The sequence below is a fragment of the Podarcis liolepis genome, assembly GCF_965112155.1.
Source record: "Podarcis liolepis genome assembly, chromosome: 16".
Taxonomy (NCBI): Eukaryota; Metazoa; Chordata; class Lepidosauria; order Squamata; family Lacertidae; genus Podarcis; species Podarcis liolepis.
In genome coordinates, this window is record NC_139567.1 from 32,069,244 (window position 1) to 32,089,655 (window position 20,412).

A 20,412-nucleotide genomic window follows, 5' to 3' on the forward strand; every position below is an offset into this window, starting at 1 on the left:
AACGAAGCGGGAAGGTTCAAATCAGGAAGTCTGCCTTCCGCTTTTTGTATATAGACTAAAGCAAAAACTTTGTAAGCTAAAGCCTGGAAAGCTGTCAAAAAAGTCTAAATTTCCTTCATTTAGAATTACTGAAACCCCCTTGGAAGCAGGAGAAAAGGGGGGAACTTTGTTCAACCCTAGCAGGAGAGGAGTGAAGAAGGATAAGTTTCCACCATCTCTAACCTGGGAACGGGGTGTCAGAGACAGAAATTGTTGGAGAGGTTCATTGACTGTCAATGGAATATTTTGACAGATAGCTAAAGAAGAGAAACAAGCTGATTCCAATGTTGCCTTTTGCATTTTAAAGAAACAAAATATCTGAAAAATATCTGAAAAACGAAAGTAATTTTCCTTTGTTGGACTTGCCTAAAAAAAATGGATACAAATAGAAATTGCCTCCTCTAGAGGGAGCTTGTCAAATTGTTGCTGCAGTACATTTGAGGGCTCAACAGATGTGAGATTAAGACTGTGGGAACGGGCTTTTCTGACCTTGACTAAAGATGAGTTGGAAAGAAGAATGGGTGCTTGCCTTATGCAAGACAAGTGCCCTGCTGGAACAGATGCATGAGAAGATGGACTTGATGAATGAGAAAATGGATTTGACTGTTGCAGTTAATAACTGTGGGCAAATAGGGAATATTGATACAGAAATTATCCAGGGACCAACTCATGAATCTGTACTGACTGGGCAAGTGCAGAAGATAATGGAGGAGGATGCGGTTGCACCCAAATAATACAAATGGAGAGTCCCGAGGCCCTACAGGAGTATGAGCCGTTGTCATTGAAGATTGAAGTTGGAGTGGGCCAGGGGGCGTCTGGAGTTGAGGAGGTTCCCAACGTTGGAGAGACCAGTTTTTCTCACAGGCCCATATAAGTTCAGCACAAACAGTTGGGCCTGGGGAGCATTTAAGGTCCCCAACCCTAATCTGCGGGTTGCCATCCGATTGGATTTTATTCTGATCCTGATCTGATTTGAGGATGTATTTTAATTGATTTTCTGATTTTATGTTAATGTATTATACATTTGATGTTAGCCACTCTGAGCCCAATAATTGTTATTATTGTTGTGGATTTTTATTTTTTTTAATTGGCCATGGTTTTAAGCTGATTTCATTTTCATCTTATCAGCCATAAACAAACAACAAATAAAAACAATGAATTCACTATTCAACTCAGTTCTGTTTTATTATGATACCAAATGAAAAGATTCTTAACAATGCACATGATTCTACATGAGAGGAGCAGGTAAAAGATGACACCGACCTCCAGTTTCAGAGGAAGCCACCCAGTGACCTATGCATGCGCCCTGCCCTGTGCATTTAGACTGACATTCCTCTCAGGAACTCTTGCAGCCCAAGATGCAAATGTGCTTTGTGCGCAACTCCAGCTGGGTATCCCGAGAAGACACGCCCATCGTCTCCAGAAACCTAGGGGAAGGAAAGCAAGAGAGCAGAAACCAGGGTTCAGTTCCGGGATTCATTGAAATGAAAACAATTACTGGACAAAACACCTCGAAATGTCCAGAGCTAGCCCCGCTCCATCTTTTCACGGTTCAAACAAGTTGTCTTTTGACGGCAGCCAGGCGCATAATGGCAAGAATTTAGGAGGCTGCCTCTTTGACAAACTGGTACAATAAAATGCGGCAAACGGCGGGTGTGGGGAAATGGGACTGAGGATATAATGCTGGCATAAGGTTTGAAGCATGGCTTATGCACAGATTAAATGAATAGCTGCCATCTGGCAACACTCCTGACTTTGCCACTCACGTGCGTTAGCGGAGATTCCTGCACTGCAGGGAGTTGGACTAGATGGCCCTTAGGGGTACCTTGCTTTTTAAAATAATTTTTAAATGTGATTTTTAAAAAGTATAAACACGTAACAAAAAAATCCAAATATTGAGATTACTCTGAATCTCCTGACTTCCCCCACCCATCCCTTCCATGGGTCCTAATGATATTTACAACTGCATATCAATACTAATCCAAATTTTTACCCTTCTAAATTATCCATACTTACTGTTAGTTTACAATTGTGATTAAAATCCTGCTAATGTTTTAACTTGCTTACAGTAGTCTCGTAGATAAATTATAAACTTTCCCCATTCTTTCTTAAAGTTCTTGTCTTCTTGATTTCTGAGCTTCCCAGTTAATTTTGCCATCAACTTGGTTTGCCATTCTTTTCTGGTCATGGTTATCTTTTCCTTCCATCCCTGGGCTACTTTTTTTTGGGGGGGGGGTGGTTCCCATCCAACTTTACAATTCTGTTACTCTACATGGGAATTTTTTGAATTAAAAATTACAATGTGCATACTGGAGCTGAATTTTAATTGCAGGAAAAAATATGGAAATCCAAGCCCTTCTGCTTTGCTGGCATCTCGTACTGAGAACAGTTACCGGTAAATTCTACTGCATGCCATCTATGAAAAGACATGCAATATCACAGGCTAAAGACTTCAACATGACTCTCCTAGCGGACTTAGCCATGGTTCCTTGGCCCTTCCACATGTGGCTTACTCCAGCAAACAGATTTTGTCACCTTCGCTCTGTGTTTTGGAGAAGTGATTTCGCCTCCTCAGGTTGTGCTTCCAGATAAAGTCGGTACTGCGAGAGTGACTGGATATATCCTATTACGTCAGCAACGCTCAGGGGAATTTTATCGAAAATATCCGTCATCCTGGAAAGAAGCAGAAAGCTTTAGGAGAAGTTCGGGGCTGAGTTGAGAGTACAGAAATCTTTTGACTACGGAAGTGGTGTCAATCATATGTGTGTTTGCTCAGGAGAGTGTGGCTGTTCAACTTAGTGACTTTGACAGCATTGTTCCGGACTTCCCAATTTGCATTTGTTTAGTTACAAAAATATTTGTACGTTGCTGTGTCATAAAAATATATCAAAGTCGTTTACAGTAACAAAACCATACAGCTTACAAATTCAGTAAGTTGGTAAAAAAGAAGAAGTTAAAAACAGGTATCATTTAACAACTGTGGATGCATTCTTAATAGTTTACATAAGCTTGGTGGAACAGAAATGTTTTTAGCAGGAGAGTGAAGAGATTGGCATGGCTGGGTCCATGCACCGCATTGTACAAAAGGGACTGATCCACTCACCTCTTCTTCTCCTGAAAGGGCAAAGAATCAAAGATTTCTTGGTAATCATTCTCAAGTGATTTGAGCTTTTTATTTCTAAAGGTGAAAAGCTGGTCTACCACCTTGAAGAGAGAGAGAGAGATAAAGGGTGTGGGTGGGAAGCCACAGTCATTTCTTTGCAAAAATCTCACTGTTCAAAGCATGCTGCATAAAAGAGGATGCTGAGCTGTTAAAGGTGCAGAAATCCAGAGTAGAAAAATGGTCAACATGCAGATGCTCCCTATATGAAAAGACTATATGAGGGAAATGTGTGAGGCGTGGCAGCCTATAGAATAATGTACAGTGGTACCTCAGGTTACTTACGCTTTAGGTTACAGACTCCGCTAACCCAGAAATAGTGCTTCAGGTTAAGACCTTTGCTTCAGGATGAGAAGAGAAATCGTGCAACGGCAGCACGGCGGCAGCAGTAGGCCTCATTAGCTAAAGTGGTGCTTCAGGTTAAGAACAGTTTCAGGTTAAGAACGGACCTCCGGAACGAATTAAGTACGGTACTTATCCCAAGGTACCACTGTATTTCACCCAGTATGTGCCCATTTGATGGCTGGGATCTGCGAAACTGGTCCTTTCACAAGTGTCACGTAACATTCATTCAGCATTTACAAGAAATCAATCTTTTATTGTGGCAGCACTTTGGAACTGCCTGCCCATTGACATATCTGGCTAAAAACTTTTTCATTCCCGCATGCCTACCTAGGTTTTAGTAGCTATAAGTGTTTGAAATGGTCAGTTTTATTTATTTTATGCAACATGTTTTTAATGTTTTTTAAATTGGTATTTCAAATTATAGTCAGACCTGGGTTCCAGAATGCCTCCGTTTTGAAACGTTTTGGCACCCAAACACCGAAAACCAGGAAGTAACTGTTCTAGTTTTTGAACGATTTTCAGAAGTCGAACATGCTACCCGGCTTCTGTTTTGAGTTTCCCTATTGTACTGAGGCTTCCGCTTTGTTTTCGGTTGTTGAATGTTCAGAAGTCGAATGGACTTCTGGAACGGATTATGGTCGACAGCCGAGGTTTGACTGTAATATTTTAGACTGCCTTGTAAACCGCTTGGAGGTCTTTTCTTTTATGTTGTGTGCGCGTGTATATATATGGACTATTTTAATTATTGAGCAGGGGTTGGTAAAAGTGTTGAAAGTCATGGTGCTTTGTAGAAACTGGCTTTATAAATATTACTGTAATAAGCGCCTTGGCCCTGAAATGATATTCTTTTCTATAGTGCCAGTGTTTTGCAGGAGGGATTAAAATGCACCCAGGACTTGTAGGTTTGCTCAATTAACATAGATTGAAGGACTCTGCTGTCCTTCTACAGGAAAGACACTTAGAAACAGCAACAACCCCACAGACATTTGGGGCTAGAAAACTGGCAGGGTTGGCCCTGAAATTTTTGGTCTGAAGGTGGACCTCAGGTCTGAGGTCTGGGCAGGCAGGCCTGTGCGATGGACTGACCTCTCTGAAGATCTCTGTTAACTCGTCTGTACAATCTTTGTAACACAACTGCATGTCCCAGTTGTAGGAGCTGAAGACCACACAGCCTGATGGCTTGAGAACTCGGTCCACTTCCCTCAGAAAGCGAGGCCCGTCAAACCAGTGGACGGCCGCAAAAGCCGTGACCAGGTCCACAGAGCCGTCTTCAAAAGGGAGGTCTTCGGCAGGGCACACCCTGTGGGAGGAGATAGCAAGGTGATTGTTCGAAGCCTGCTGGATCAGGCCCAAGGCCCATCTGGCTAAGCATCCTGTTCTCACAGTGGCCAGCCAGATGCCCCAATGGGAAACCCGCAAACAAAACCTGGGGGCAAGACCAGAGGCAGAGGAAGCCGCTCAGGCGCCTGGGGCAGTGCGCCCAGTGGGTGAGCCACCCATAGGGGGAAGGGCGCACCGCGGGGCCTCCAGAGTCTGCCTGCCTTCTCCCACTCAGCTACCCTACAGCTGGGGGGGGGGGAGAGGCAGTGAGGAGCCTGCAGGCGCCCAAGCCACCATGTTACTCTCAGGAGAGATGCGTAGCTCAGGCGCACTGCAGGCCCGGCTGTGGGTGCCGCCCAGCATTTTGTCACCCCCCTCAGTGGTGACACCCGGGGCGGACCGCACCCACAGCACCCCCCTTTCCTGGCCCCTTTGCAAGACTCCTCTCCCCGTCTGTGGTTTCCAGCAACTGGAATTCAGTAGCATTGCTGTTTCCAGCTGTGGAGACAGAGCACAGCCATCGTCATACCGCCCAACATTTCTCCGATGAAAATAGGGGTGTCGTATTCCATAATCATTGTATTCTTTATACCCAAGCCATCTGACTGGGTCGCTCCAGCCACTCTGGGCGGCTTCCAACATATATATAAACATAACAAAACACTACACATTAAAAACCCCCGAAAACCTTCCCTGTGCTTCAGGTGTCTTCTAAGGTTGTATGGTCGCATAACTCCATACCCTCGAATGAAAATTTGGACGTCCTAAGGAAAAGTGAGGCATTCCGGGGCTGCTTTTGTAAATCTGTAACAAATGATGGCTCCCAGAATCCTCTGGGGGAAGCCATGACTATTTAAAGTGGTATGATAGCGCTTTAAATATACTTTCATATTTTAATACTTTTTATCTAATTTGTGGAGTAATTGGAAGTGTCTGTGTGCACAGACATCAGAACATAAGGAAAGCCTGCTGGATCAGGCCTAGGGCCCGTCTAGTCCAGCATCCTGTTCTCACAATGGCCTACCAGATACCAGGGGGAAGCCCACAAGCAGGATTTGAGCAAAATGGCTTCCCTACTGCGGCTTCCGGTAGTCAGAAAAACTGGCCTTCACTCTGCCCACCTTGTAGGTCCAGCAGAGGCATCGTGGCTAGTAGCCACTGATAGGCCTCTTCCTTAATTTCTCTAGTCTTCATTTAAAGCCATCCAAGTTGGGGGCCATCCCTGCCTCATGTGGGAGGGAGTTCCATAGTTTAAACATGTGCTGCATGAAGCTGTGTTTTCTTTTGTCGGTCCTGAATCTTCCAACATTCAGCTTCAAGAGCTCTAGTGTGATGAGAGAGGGAGAAATGCCTCTTCCTGCCTGCCTTCTCTCGGCCATCCACATGCGAGGTCAGCTCCTACTTACAGATAAGAGACATTGGGCGGTTGTGGAGCTCTCCTGGCCTCCTCGATCTGAGCTTCACTGATGTCTGTCCCGACCACCTTCTCAAAATGTTTTGCCAGCATCCGAGTGCTTTGGCCCGAGCCACAACCCACGTCGACTGCCAGCTGCCCGGGGCTCACTCTCTGAGAAAAGATAGCGACACATCTCAGAAAAAACCAAGAATAAGCTCCAAATACCTGCACCTCCCCACCTCAGAAGGAGGATGGGGAATCCCCAACAAGTTAGTTACATACGCTCCAGGTTACAGACTCTGCTAACCCAGAAATAGTGCTTCAGGTTAAGAACTGAAATCGGGCTCCGGCAGCGCAGCAGCAGCAGGAGGCCCCATTACACTTGAACACAGTGAAACCAGCCGTGAATTAACCCAAAATGTCATGGGCTGCTTGGACGCAGAACAATGGCGGGAGGAACTAGCTGGGTAAAAGCCAACTCCATTTTCTTCTTATATCACTGCCACCCTCTTGTTACTACCTAGGCACAGTACCAAGAGGTGTAAGACCTTTTGCTAGAGTTCTAATGTTTGCTTATTATGAATATGTGTTTACCCTTAGCCTTATGCCTGCTAGAAGTTTTCACAGAAAAGGAATAATGAAAGATTGGTTGTTTACAAGAAATGAAAGAGACAGAATATTTACTTCGGGAAGCAAAGTGACACTGTAGAATCATGGAGTTAGAAAGGACCAGAGGCGCAGCAGGGCCTTGTTTTAGGGAGCTCAGGCTCCTTGTCTACCAGCTGATGCAGGAGGTAGCGCCGCCGCCGCTTTTCCTCACAACCTCCATCCAGCCCCCAGAGCTTCAACTCCAGATATTTTGGTCTGGATAGGAGAGAAAGGAAGAGAGCTGGAGGGGAAACAGGCATTCAGAGGTTTTTTTTCGAGGGTGCTCCCCACTTTGCACATTTTCACTTATGTGTGTGGGGGCCTCAGAACACAACCCCCACATAAGGGGGGGCTCGTTTTGCAGTGCCTGTACTGTTATAGACCAATGTTAGGTTATGGAAAGGGTCTTCTAGAGGAGTCATTGACCATGCTAATTTTTTCCTCAAGTATTAAGAAGGCCAGGAAGCCTTCCAGGACATCTTCAGGATAAAGATTAGTATCAGAGTCAAGAAAGTTCATAATGGAGCTCTCCTTTTATATAAAATTATGCCAACTGTACGAATGCAATGATCTACGCGTCTAAGTTCAGACACACACACTATTATGTTCTTACCTTTTCTTCCAGGTACGAGAAGATCGCGCCCTGTAAGTTCTCCTGCGGGGAAAACCTGTATTTTCGATAAATAGCAGCGTGAGCCCTCTCCTCAAACAGACGAGTGGCCATGGTGTCACGGAGCACAGCCTGCAACTACTTGCAAGTTTAGAATGACACACACTACTACGTTCTTACCTTTTCTTCCAGGTACGAGAAGATCCCGCCCTCGAAGTTCTCCTGCGGGGAAAACCTGTATTTTTGATCAATAGCAGCGTGAGCCCTCTCCTCAATAAGAGGAGTGGCCATTTCATGGAGCACATCTTGCAACTTCTTGCAAGTTCAGACTGACACATTCTATTATGTTCTTATCTTTTCTTCCAGGTATGAGAAGATCACACCCTGTAGGTTCTCCTGTGGGGATAACCCGTATTTTTGATAAATAGCATTGTGAGCCCTCTCCTCAAACAGATGAGTGGCCATGGTTTCACGGAGCAAGGCTTGCAACTTCTGCACGTTCCTAGGGACACTGGTCTGCCTTTGTGTGTTTTTAAATGTTTTAACAGTGAAGTAATTTATTGTGGCGCTTTTAAATGTAATCAGGCAATCAGATAAGGCATTATCAGATAACCTGGGTGTTATGTGTTGATGTTCTCACCCTGGCCACCAGGGGGATTGTGTATATAGTTTTCACTCAGGTCCACATACGTTAATTTAGGTGAAAAACCCTGGGGTATTGTTGTTACAATGTGGACAGCCGGATGCCCATAAAAGTAGGCCGGCTAAGCTGTTCAATTCAGTTCAGTTCCAGCTTACTATAAAGAACCAATTGGAGAAATCTCTGTGTCAACTGCTATGTCCACCCACAACTTAATACTGGCAGACAGGAAAAACAACATTCAAATTTCTGTTGTAGACCACGTTTTCTGTGATGTAGGTATGATGTTTGTGGGGGGTGGTATTGGGTTACACCCCTTCTGTGATGTATGTTTCTGGGGGTGGTCTTGGACTCCAGGGCGGGCAATTTAAAATGTCTATACAGTATAAGGGCAGGCACACCTTTGTTCTGGGTCCTCCTCCGTTCTACTGCATGTGAGGGGAGCACCCTGTTGCAACAGATCAATAAAGATCAAGCTTACTAGCTGCTTTGCTTCTCAATATTCTCTGGTTGGCTTCTGTTATTTTCTCCTACCAATAGGAACCCATGTAAGGACTCTATATGGGCTCTTGGATACCCCATTAGGGAAAAAGGGCAGATTTTGTTTACAACAGCCTCTACTCACCCGACCCAAACTAACTCTTACATTCGCCTGACTTAAACTTCCATTTGTCACAGCTGCAAGTCTGCAACTAAACAGGCAGGCCAGTTTGGGGTTTTTATGCCGGCTTAAAAAGGCTTCCTGCTAAAGGATTCTGGGAATTGCAGTTCAGCAAGGCTGCTGAAAATTCTGAAGGTTTTTTTGCCTCCTTCCTTCCCTCCCAGAACTACAGGTCCCAGAATTCCGTGGGGTGTAAATTAAGTCAGTAATATGGGTTACAGGACAAGTTTAAGGTCTTGCTATTGGTAACATTGAGAATGTCCTAACTTGCACACACTGGTCTGGATGCTTTGATCCTTGGGAGGAGATGGACTCTCATTTGTACTGTATGCTCCTAAGGTTCACTGGATGTCTGCTAAGCCTTTAGTGTGAAGGCATTCATTGTGGATTTTTATTTTTTTTAATTGTCTTATGGTCATGGTTTTAAGCTGATTTCATTTGATGTGAGTTATATCAGCCATAAACGAACAACAAATAAAAACAATGAATTCACTATTCAACTCAGTTCTGTTTTAATATGATACCAAAGGAAAAGATTCTTAACAATGGACATGATTCTACATGAGAGGAGCAGGTAAAAGATGACACCGACCTCGTTTCAGAGCTAGCCACCCAGTGACCTTCAATAGATGAATGGGGATTTGAACTCAGCACTGAGTTCTAATGCTGTTCCAACACCCAGCTCTCGTTTTCTGCTTCAACACTTGGGTGAGATGGAAGAGAAAAGGGTGTCTCCCTGACACCCTTTTCTCTTCCATCTCACCCAACAGCTTGCCAGCTCTTATCAGTGGGCTAAACGGATCGTTTGCAGAGAGCTTTTGGAACAAGGTCCAAGGAGACAGACCAATTACTGCTGCAAGGAAGTGGTGGCTTCAGAAGGCTCCTGGCCCTTTGATAGCATCTCGTTCCCCCTCTCCTTGAAATCAATGGAACCCTGGAATCACAACCTGCTGTCTTCACGACTGATAGAGCTGGGGTCCATTAGTGCATTCAGACTGACATTCCTCTCAGGATCTCTTGCAGCCCAAGATGCAAATGTGCTTCGTGCGCAACTCCAGCTGGGTATCCCGAGAAGAAACGCCCATCGTCTCCAGAAACCTAGGGGAAAGAAAGCAAGAGAGCAGGAACCACGGTTCAGTTCTTGGATTAATTGAAATGAAAACAATTACTGGACGAAACACCTCGAAATGTCCAGAGCTAGCCCCGCTCCATCTTTTCACGGTTCAAACAAGTTGTCTTTTGACGGCAGCCAGGCGCATAATGGCGAGATACTTAGAAGAATTTGGGAGGCTGCCTCTTTGACAAACTGGTACAATAAAATGCGGCAAACGGCGGGTGTGGGGAAATGGGACTGAGGACATAAAGCTGGCATAAGGTTTGAAGCATGGCTTATGCACAGATAAAATGAATAGCTGGCATCTGGCAACACTCCTGACTTTGCCACTCACGTGCGTTAGCGGAAATTCCTGCATTGCAGGGGGTTGGACTAGATGGCCCTTAGGGGTATGCTTTGCTGGCATCTCGTACTGAGAACAGTTACCGGTAAATTCTACTGCACACCATCTATGAAAAGACATGCAATATCACAGGCTAAAGACTTCAACATGACTCTCCTAGCGGACTTAACCATGGTTCCCTGGCCTTTCCACATTTGGCTTACTCCAGAGAACAGATTTTGTCACCTTCGCTCTGTGTTTTGGAGAAGTGATTTCGCCTCCTCAGGCTGGGCTTCCAGATAAAGTCGGTATGGTGAGAGTGACTGGATATATCCTATTACGTCAGCAACGCTCAGGGGAATTTTATCGAAAATATCCGTCATCCTGGAAAGAAGCAGAAAGCTTTAGGAGAAGCTTGGGGCTGAGTTGAGAGTACAGAAATCTTTTGACTACAGAAGTGGTGTCAATCATATGTGTGTTTGCTCAGGAGAGTGTGGCTGTTCAACTTAGTGACTTTGACAGCATTGTTCTGGACTTCTCAATTTGCATTTGTTTAGTTTCAAAAATATTTGATGTTGCTGTGTCATAAAAATATATCAAAGCAATTTACAGCAACAAAACCATACAACTTACAAATTCAGTAAGTTGGTAAAAAAAAAAAAGTTAAAAACAGGTATCATTTAACAACTGTGGATGCATTCTTAATAGTTTGCATAAGCTTGGTGGAACAGAAATGTTTTAGCAGGAGATTGAAGAGATTGGCATGGCTGGGTCCATGCACCGCATTGTACAAAAGGGCCTGATCCACTCACCTCTTCTTCTCCTGAAAGGGCAAAGAATCAAAGATTTCTTGGTAATCATTCTCCACTAATTTGATCTTTTCATTTCTAAAGGTGAAAAGCTGGTCTTGGATCTGGAAGAGAGAGAGAGAGAGAGAGAGAGAGAGAGAGAGAGAGAGAGAGAGAGAGAGAGAAGGGGTGGGGGGTGGGAAGCCACAGTCATTTCTTTTATGCTTGCAAAAATCTCGCTGTTCAGAGCATGCTGCATAAAAGAGGATGCTGAGCTGTTAAAGGTGCAGAAATCTGGAGTAGAAAAATGGTCAACATGCCGATGCTCCCTATATGGAAAGACTAACAGCGTTGAGGGAAATGTGTGAGGTGTGGCAGCCTATAGAATAACGTATTTCAAGACTGTCACCCAATATGTGCTGGGATCTGCGAAACTGGTCCTTTCACAAGTGTCACGTAACATTCATTCAGCACTTACAAGAAATCAATCTTTTATTGTGGCAGCACTTTGGAACTGCCTGCCCATTGACATATCTGGCTAAAAACTTTTTCATTCCTGCATGCCTACCTAGGTTTTAGTAGCTATAAGTGTTTGAAATGGTCAATTTTATTTATGTTATGTAACAGGTTTTTAATGTTTTTTAAATTGGTATTTCAAATTCTAGTCAGACCTCGGTTCCCAAATGCCTCCATTTTGGAACGTTTTGGCACCCAAACAGCGAGTAACTGCTCTGGTTTTCGAACGATTTTCAGAAGCCGAACATGATACGCAGCTTCTGTTTTGAGTTTCCCTATTGTATTGAGGCTTCCGCTTTGTTTTCAGTTGTTGAATGTTGAAAGTCGAATGGTCTTCTGGAATGGATTATGGTCGAAAGCCGAGGTTTGACTGTAATATTTTAGACTGCCTTGTAAAACACTTGGAAGTCTTTTGTTTTATGTGGTTTGTGTGTGTGGCTGTATATATGGACTATTTTAATTACTGAGCAGGGGTTGGTAAACGTGTTGAAAGTCATGGTGCTTTGTAGACAGTGGCGTAGCGTGGGGGGTGCAGGGGGGCCGGCCGCACCGGGCACAACATCTGGGGGTTAGGGTTAGGGGGCACAAATCCACGGGTTAGGGGGCACAAATCCACGGGTTAGGGGGCGCAAATTACTTGCCTTGCCCCGGGTGCTGACAACCCACGCTACGCCACTGTTTGTAGAAACTGGCTTTATAAATATTGCTGTACTAAACTAACAGAAAATAGCCACACAGTCACAAATCTTTCTGCATAGGAAGGTCTTAAAACTTCTGCAAAAAACGTAAAGCAAGCTAACCATAAGAGCTTCTCACGGCAAACATTTCAGAGGGTGGGATGAATTTTTCTTATCCCCTTCATGTCCTCGCCTGGGCCCTGAAATGATATTCTTTTCCATAGTGTCAGTGTTTTGCAGGAGGGATTAAAATGCACCCAGGACTTGTAGGTTTGCTCAATTAACATAGATTGAAGGACTCTGCTGTCCTTCTACAGGAAAGAAACTTAAAAACAACAACAACCCCACAGACATTTGGGGCTAGAAAACTGGCAGGGATGGCCCTGAAATATGTGGCCTGAGGGCAGACCTCAGGTCCGAGGCCTGTGCAGGAAGGCCTGTGCGATGGACTGACCTCTCTGAAGATCTCCGTTAACTTGTCTGTACAATCTTTGTAACACAACTGCATGTGCTGGTTGTAGGAGCTGAAGACCACACAGCCTGATGGCTTGAGAACTCGGTCCACTTCCCTCAGAAAGCGAGGCCCGTCAAACCAGTGGACGGCCGCAAAAGCCGTGACCAGGTCCACAGAGCCGTCTTTGAAAGGGAGGTCTTCGGCAGGGCACACCCTGTGGGAGGAGATGGCAAGGTGACTGTTCGAGGCCTGCTGGAATAGTTGTTCCTTTATGGCTGATATAACTCATATAAAATGAAATCAGCTTAAAACCATGACCATAAGACAATTTTAAAAAATAAAAATCCACAATGAATGCCTTCACACTAAAGGCTTAGCAGACATCCAGTGAACCTTAGGAGCATACAGTACAAATGAGAGTCCATCTCCTCCCAAGGATCAAAGCATCCAGACCGGTGTGTACAAGTTAGGACATTCTCAATGTTACCAATAGCAAGACCTTATACTTGCCCTGTAACCCATATTACTGACTTAATTTACACCCCACGGAATTCTGGGACCTGCAGTTCTGGGAGGGAAGGAAGGAGGCAAAAAAACCTTCAGAATTTTCAGCAGCCTTGCTGAACTGCAATTCCCAGAATCCTTTAGCAGGAAGCCTTTTTAAGCCGGCATAAAAACCCCAAACTGGCCTGCCTGTTTAGTTGCAGACTTGCAGCTGTGACAAATGGAAGTTTAAGTCAGGCGAATGTAAGAGTTAGTTTGGGTCGGGTGAGTAGAGGCTGTTGTAAACAAAATCTGCCCTTTTTCCCTAATGGGGTATCCAAGAGCCCATATAGAGTCCTTACATGGGTTCCTATTGGTAGGAGAAAATAACAGAAGCCAACCAGAGAATATTGAGAAGCAAAGCAGCTAGTAAGCTTGATCTTTATTGATCTGTTGCAACAGGGTGCTCCCCTCACATGCAGTAGAACGGAGGAGGACCCAGAACAAAGGTGTGCCTGCCCTTATATGGTATAGACATTTTAAATTGCCCGCCCTGGAGTCCAAGACCACCCCTCCATACATCATACGTACATCACAGAAGGGGTGTAACCCTGGTCCACCCCCCAGAAACATCATACCTATATCACAGAAAACGTGGTCTACAACAGAAATTTGAATGTTGTTTTTCCTGTCTGCCAGTATTAAGTTGTGGGTGGACATAGCAGTTGACACAGAGATTTCTCCAATTGGTTCTTTATAGTAAGCTGGAACTGAACTGAATTGAACAGCTCAGCCGGCCTACTTTTATGGGCAGCCGGCTGTCCACATTGTAACAACAATACCCCAGGGTTTTCCACCTAAATTAACTTATGTGGACCTGAGTGAAAACTATATACACAATACCCCTGGTGGCCAGGTTGAGAACATCAACACATAACACCCAGGTTATCTGTTAATGCCTTATCTGATTGCCTGATTACATTTAAAAGCACTACAATAAATTACCTCACTGTTAAAACATTTAAAAACACACAAAGGCAGACCAGTGTCCCTTGGAACTTGCAAAAGTTGCAAGCCTTGCTCCGTGAAACCATGGCCACTCGTCTGTTTGAGGAGAGGGCTCACGCTGCTATTTATCAAAAATACAGGTTTTCCCCGAAGGAGAACCCACAGGGTGTGATCTTCTCATACCTGGAAGAAAAGCTAAGAACATAATAGAATGTGTCAGTCTGAACTTGCAAGAAGTTGCAAGATGTGCTCCATGAAATGGCCACTCCTCTGATTGAGGAGAGGGCTCACGCTGCTATTGATCAAAAATACAGGTTTTCCCCGAAGGAGAACCTACAGGGTGTGATCTTCTCGTACCTGGAAGAAAAGATAAGAACATAATAGAATGTGTCAGTCTGAACTTGCAAGAAGTTGCAAGATGTGCTCCATGAAAGCATGGCCACTCCTCCGATTGCGGACAGCGCTCACGCTGCTATTTATTGAAAATACAGGTTTTCCCCGCTGGAGAACCTACAGGGCGTAATAGTGTGTGTGTGTGAACTTAGACGCGTAGATCATTGCATTCGTACAGTTGGCATAATTTTATATAAAAGGAGAGCTCCATTATGAACTTTCTTGACTCTGATACTAATCTTTATCCTGAAGATGTCCTGGAAGGCTTCCTGGCCTTCTTAATACTTGAGGAAAAAATTAGCATGGTAAATGACTCCTCTAGAAGACCCTTTCCATAACCTAACATTGGTATATAACAGTACAGGCACTGCAAAACTCCCCCTCCCCTTATGTGGGGGTTGTGTTCTGAGGCCCCCACACACATAAGTGAAAATGTGCAAAGTGGGGAGCACCCTTGAAAAAAACCTCTGAATGCCTGCTTTCCCCTCCAGCTCTCCTCCTCTCTCTCCAATCCAGACCAAAATATCTGGAGTTGAAGCTCTGGGGGCTGGATGGAGGTTGTGAGGAAAAGCAGCGGCAGAGGCAGCGCTACCTCCTGCGTCAGCTGGTAGACGAGGAGGCTGAGCAGCCTAAAATAAGGCCCTGTTGCGCCTCTGATCCTTTCCAAGTCTACGATTCTACAGTGTCACTTTGCTGCCCAAAGTAAATATTCTGTCTCTTTCATTTCTTGTAAACAACCAATCTATCATTATTCCTTTTCTGTGAAAACTTCTAGCAGGCATAAGGCTAAGGGTAAACACATATTCATAACAAACAAACATTAGAACTCTAGCAAAAGGTCTTTAGACCCCTTGGTAGTGTGCCTAGGTAGTAACAAGGGGGTGGCAGTGATATAAGAAGAAAATGCAGTTGGCTTTTACAGGCCAACTCCCCATCAAATGGACCCAGTATCCCAGAAGTCCATTATGGGTCAGAGAAGAACAAGTGAAGGCAGGAACCAACAGAATGAAGCAGTTTTCTGTTGTGACACAGTTACCATCACCCCACCGTGCAAGGAGGCGAGAGGGAACCCAGAACAGAGGTGTGTCACAACTGTACAAATTGCCCAACTCCTTAGCCAAAGACCACCCCAAAAGCATCACAGATAAGTGATGAGTTGGGTTGTAAAAGTAAATATGATCATGTTCAGAGCTCAGGTTTGTGCAACCACCACTCCCCAGGCTCCGAATCTTCTTCCCTTGGGGGCTACCCGGCTGGTTCCTCCACCATTCTTCTGTGTCCAAGCAGCCCATGGCATTTTGTGTTAATTCACGGCTGGTTTCACTGTGTTCGAGTGAAAACTGCTCATGTATCGGACCTAGATGGGTACAGTGGTACCTCGGGTTAAGTACTTAATTCCTTCCGGAGGTCCGTTCTTAACGTGAAACTGTTCTTAACCTGAAGCATCACTTTAGCTAATGGGGCCTCCTGCTGCCGCTGCGCCACCGGAGCTCGATTTCTGTTCTTATCCTGAAGCAAAGTTCTTAACCTGAAGCACTATTTCTGGGTTAGCGGAGTCTGTAACCTGAAGTGTATGTAACCCGAGGTACCACTGTACGGCCTTGGGTTAGTCAGGAGTGGGAAAGCCGTGTCCCTCACGATGTTGTTCCTTTGACTACAACTGCCTTCCATGCTAACTACTGGCCATGCTGGCTGCAGAGGACAGGGGACTGTACTGTCTCAACAACATTGGGGTGGGTGGGTGCAGGATCACAGGTTCCCTAAAAGGTAAAGATAAAGGGACCCCTGACCATTAGGTGCAGTCGTGGCCGACTCTGGGGTTACAGCACTCATCTTGATTTATTGGCCGATGGAACTGGCGTACAGTTTCCGGGTCATGTGGCCAGCATGACTAAGCCACTACTGGTGATCCAGAGCAGCGCACGGAAACACCGTTTACCAACCTGGATGGATTTATTTTAGATTTCTAAACCAGCCTCCATCAAAAGAGATGGTTTATAGATCAGGACGATTAAAGCCACAAATTACATAACAAGCATTAAAATAGAAAACCAAACCACAGAAAACCACCATCAGGTGATGCCATTTAACACAGGCCTCATTTGCACAATACATTTGCAATAGTACCGCATTAAACAGTCATGGCTTCCCCCAAAGAATTCTGGGAGCTGTAGTTCGTTGAGGGTGCTGAGTTGTTAGGAGAGACCCCTATTCCCCTCACAGACCTACAATTCCCAGAGTACCCTGTGAAAAAGGATTGATCTGGGAACGCCATTCCCTTCTGTAAATCCATGAATGTCCCAGTGAAATAGGGACACTTGATGGGTATGGAGTGGTATATCTGGGAGTGAGAGAGGGATCTCTCTTCACAACTCTCAGCCACCCTTAACAAATGATGGCTCCCAGAATCCTCTGGGGGAAGCCTTGACTATTTAAAGTGGTATGATAGCGCTTTAAATGTATGGCGTGAACAAGTTAAATAGATTAATGTAATGGTTTTTTAAATATACTTTCATATTTTAATACTTATTATCTAATTTGTGGAGTAATTGGAAGTGTCTGTGTGCACAAACATCAGAACATAAAGAAAGCCTGCTGGATCCGGCCTAGGGCCCGTCTAGTCCAGCATCCTGTTCTCACAATGGCCTACCAGATACCTGGGGGAAGCCCACAAGCAGGATTTGAGCAAAATGGCTTCCCTCCTGCGGCTTCTGTTATTCAGAAAAACTGGCCTTCACTCTGCCCACCTTGTAGGTCCAGCAGAGGCATCGTGGCTAGTAGCCACTGATAGGCCTTTTCCTTAATTTCTCTAGTCTTCGTTTAAAGCCATCCAAGTTGGTGGCCATCCCTGCCTCATGTGGGAGGGAGTTCCATAGTTTAAATATGGGCTGCATGAAGCAGTGTTTTCTTTCGTCGGTCCTGAATCTTCCAACATTCAGCTTCAAGAGCTCTAGTGTGATGAGAGAGGGAGAAAAACGTCTTCCTGCCCGCTTTCTCTCAGCCATCCACATGCGAGGTCAGCTCCTACTTACAGATAAGAGACATTGGGCGGTTGTGGAGCTCTCCTGGCCTCCTCGATCTGAGCTTCACTGATGTCTGTCCCGACCACCTTCTCAAAATGTTTTGCCAGCATCCGAGTGCTTTGGCCCGAGCCACAACCCACGTCGACTGCCAGCTGCCCGGGGCTCACTCTCTGAGAAAAGATAGCGACACATCTCAGAAATGCATTGCCAGGCCATTGTCAGCAAGGCTGGCACCTCAAAGTGCAAGTAGATAAATAGGTACCACAATGGCGGGAAGGTAAATGGCATTTCCATGCGCTGCTCTGGTTTGCCAGTAGCGGCTTAGTCATGCTGGCCACATGACCCGGAAGTTGTACACCGGCTCCCTCGGCCAATAAAGTGAGATGAGCGCCGCAACCCCAGAGTCGGCCACGACTGGACCTAATGGTCAGGGGTCCCTTTACCTTTACCTTTTAGGGAACCTGTGGATCTTGCACCCACCCACCCCAATGTTGTTGAGACAGTACAGCCCCCTGTCCTCTGCAGCCAGCATGGCCAGTAGTTAGCATGGATGGGAGTTGTAGTCAAAGGAACAACATTGTGAGGGACACGGCTTTCCCACTCCTGACTTACCCAAGGCCGTACAGTGGTAGCTCGGATTACATACGCTTCAGGTTACATACGCTTCAGGTTACAGATTCCACTAACCCAGAAATAGTGCTTCAGGTTAAGAACTTTGCTTCAGGATAAGAACAGAAATCGGGCTCCGGCAGCGCAGCGGCAGCAGGAGGCCCCATTAGCTAAAATGATGCTTCAGGTTAAGAACAGTTTCAGCTTAAGAACTGACCTCCGGAACGAATTAAGTACTTAACCCGAGGTACCACTGTACCCATCTAGGTCTGATACATGAGCAGTTTTCACTCAAACACAGTGAAACCAGCTGTGAATTAACACAAAAATGTCATGGGCTGCTTGGATGCAGAAAAATGGTGGGAGGAACCTGCTGGGTAAAAGCCAACTCCATTTTCTTCTTATATCACTGTCACCCCCTTGTTACTACCTAGGCACACTACCAAGGGGTCTAAGACCTTTTGCTAGAGTTCTAATGGTTCTTTGTTATGAATATGTGTTTACCCTTAGCCTTATGCCTGCTAGAAGTTTTCATGGAAAAGGAATAACGAAAGATTGGTTGTTTACAAGAAATGAAAGAGACAGAATATTTACTTCGGGAAGCAAAGTGACACTGTAGAATCGTGGAGTTAGAAAGGACCAGAGGCGCAGCAGGGCCTTGTTTTAGGCTGCTCAGCCTCCTCGTCTAGCAGCTGACGCAGGAGGTAGCGCCGCCTCTGCCGCCGCTTTTCCTCACAACCTCCATCCAGCCCCCAGAGCTTCAACTCCAGATATTTTGGTCTGGATTGGAGAGAGAGGAGGAGAGCTGGAGGGGAAAGCAGGCATTCAGAGGTTTTTTTCAAGGGTGCTCCCCACTTTGCACAATTTCACTTATGTGGGAGGGGGGCAGAACACAGCCCCCACATAAGGGAGGGGGAGTTTTTCAGTGCCTGTACTGTTATATACCAATGTTAGATTATGGAAAGGGTCTTCTAGAGGAATCATTTACCATGCTAATTTTTTCCTCAAGTATTAAGAAGGCCAGGAAGCCTTCCAGGACATCTTCAGGATAAAGATTAGTATCAGTGTCAAGAAAGTTCATAATGGAGCTCTCCTTTTATATAAAATTATGCCAACTGTATGAATGCAGTGATCTACGGCAGTGTTTCCCAAACTTTTTTGGGCAAAGGCACACTTGTTTGATGAAAAAAATCTTGAGGCACACCACCATTACAGCCCCGTGACGTCAGCGCGCAGCGTCACGCCAGAAGGGACGCACAAAAGTGTAAGTTTCAATTTTTTCCCCTCCCCCTTGCCGGGGAACCTCCAAGCTTTGGGGGTGGGGGGGGGAGGCAGCAAAGCGAGGCAGGAAAGAGAGCGCGGCTTGGCTGGGTGAGCTTTGGCAGGGGCAGGGAATGAGAGCCGCGAGGCGGGCGCTGCGGACGGAGGCGCTGCCCGCCGAGCTCGCAGGCAGCCAGGCAGGCAGACGGCGAGACCCCCGCGCTGGGCGGCCTCTCCTCGCTGCCGCCGCCCCGCCTCTCGCCGCCCGACTCGCCCGCCTCCCTCCAGGCAACATCTCACGGCACACCAGGCAACATCTCGCGGCACACTAGTGTGCCACGGAACAGTGGTTGGGAAACACTGATCTACGGGTATAAGTTCAGACTGATACACACTATTTTTCTTACCTTTTCTTCCAGGTACGAGAAGATCACGCCCTGTAGGTTCTCCTGCGGGGAAAACCTGTATTTTTGATAAATAGCAGCGTGAGCCCTCTCCTCAAACAGACGAGTGGCCATGGTTTCACGGAGCACAGCTTGCAACTTCTGCAAGTTCCTAGGGACACTGGTCTGCCTTTGTGCATTTTAAAATGTTTTAACAGTGAAGCTATTTATTGTAGCGCTTTTAAATGTTTAACAGAGAAGGAATGTCCTCGTTTTCCTGTAGCGTAGTGAACTTTGGCACCAGAAAGAAGCCTACCTCTTTCAGAATGCTGACTGTGCAATGCTAATTATTTCTCAGACTTGCTTTTTTGCAGCCAAGAAGCAAAGGATTCAGCTCTGAAATCCCTCTAGGGCAGCCTTGTAATAAAAAAATTAAGGTCTTATATATATATAAAATGTTAATAAATGTACCAACCAAGCACATACATAGATATGTGGACCACATGTCTGGAGCAGCACAGGAAGACCGTCCTGAAACCATTTTGACTCCCAAACTGACGAAA

General features: G+C 45.6%; 2 protein-coding genes across 5 annotated transcripts; both read right to left on the bottom strand.

The window, feature by feature from the left end:
- Positions 1-1,198: 1,198 nt before the first annotated feature.
- Positions 1,199-9,171, bottom strand: LOC310695277 (putative methyltransferase). Of its 3 annotated transcripts, none has more exons than XM_083479444.1 (6): positions 7,522-9,171; positions 6,271-6,431; positions 4,631-4,844; positions 3,143-3,243; positions 2,575-2,712; positions 1,199-1,466 (listed from the first exon to the last, which is right to left on the bottom strand). In XM_083479444.1, the coding sequence occupies exons 1-6, from the start codon at positions 7,630-7,632 to the stop codon at positions 1,376-1,378; spliced, it is 816 nt and encodes a 271-aa protein (XP_083335570.1). In that variant the 5' UTR covers positions 7,633-9,171; the 3' UTR covers positions 1,199-1,375. The 3 variants fall into 3 exon arrangements, with proteins under 3 accessions (XP_083335570.1, XP_083335571.1, XP_083335572.1); XM_083479445.1 differs by having other exon boundaries at positions 7,699-7,864; XM_083479446.1 differs by lacking the exon at positions 2,575-2,712 and having other exon boundaries at positions 7,522-7,687.
- Positions 9,172-9,314: 143 nt separating this feature from the next.
- LOC310695278 (putative methyltransferase) lies at positions 9,315-20,008 on the bottom strand. 2 transcript variants are annotated; one of them, XM_083479447.1, is made up of 6 exons: positions 19,874-20,008; positions 17,607-17,767; positions 12,691-12,904; positions 11,068-11,168; positions 10,502-10,639; positions 9,315-9,917 (listed from the first exon to the last, which is right to left on the bottom strand). In XM_083479447.1, exons 1-6 carry the CDS (start codon positions 19,982-19,984, stop codon positions 9,827-9,829), a joined length of 816 nt encoding a protein of 271 aa, XP_083335573.1. In that variant the 5' UTR covers positions 19,985-20,008; the 3' UTR covers positions 9,315-9,826. The 2 variants fall into 2 exon arrangements, with proteins under 2 accessions (XP_083335573.1, XP_083335574.1); XM_083479448.1 differs by lacking the exon at positions 10,502-10,639 and having other exon boundaries at positions 9,552-9,917.
- Positions 20,009-20,412: the final 404 nt, after the last annotated feature.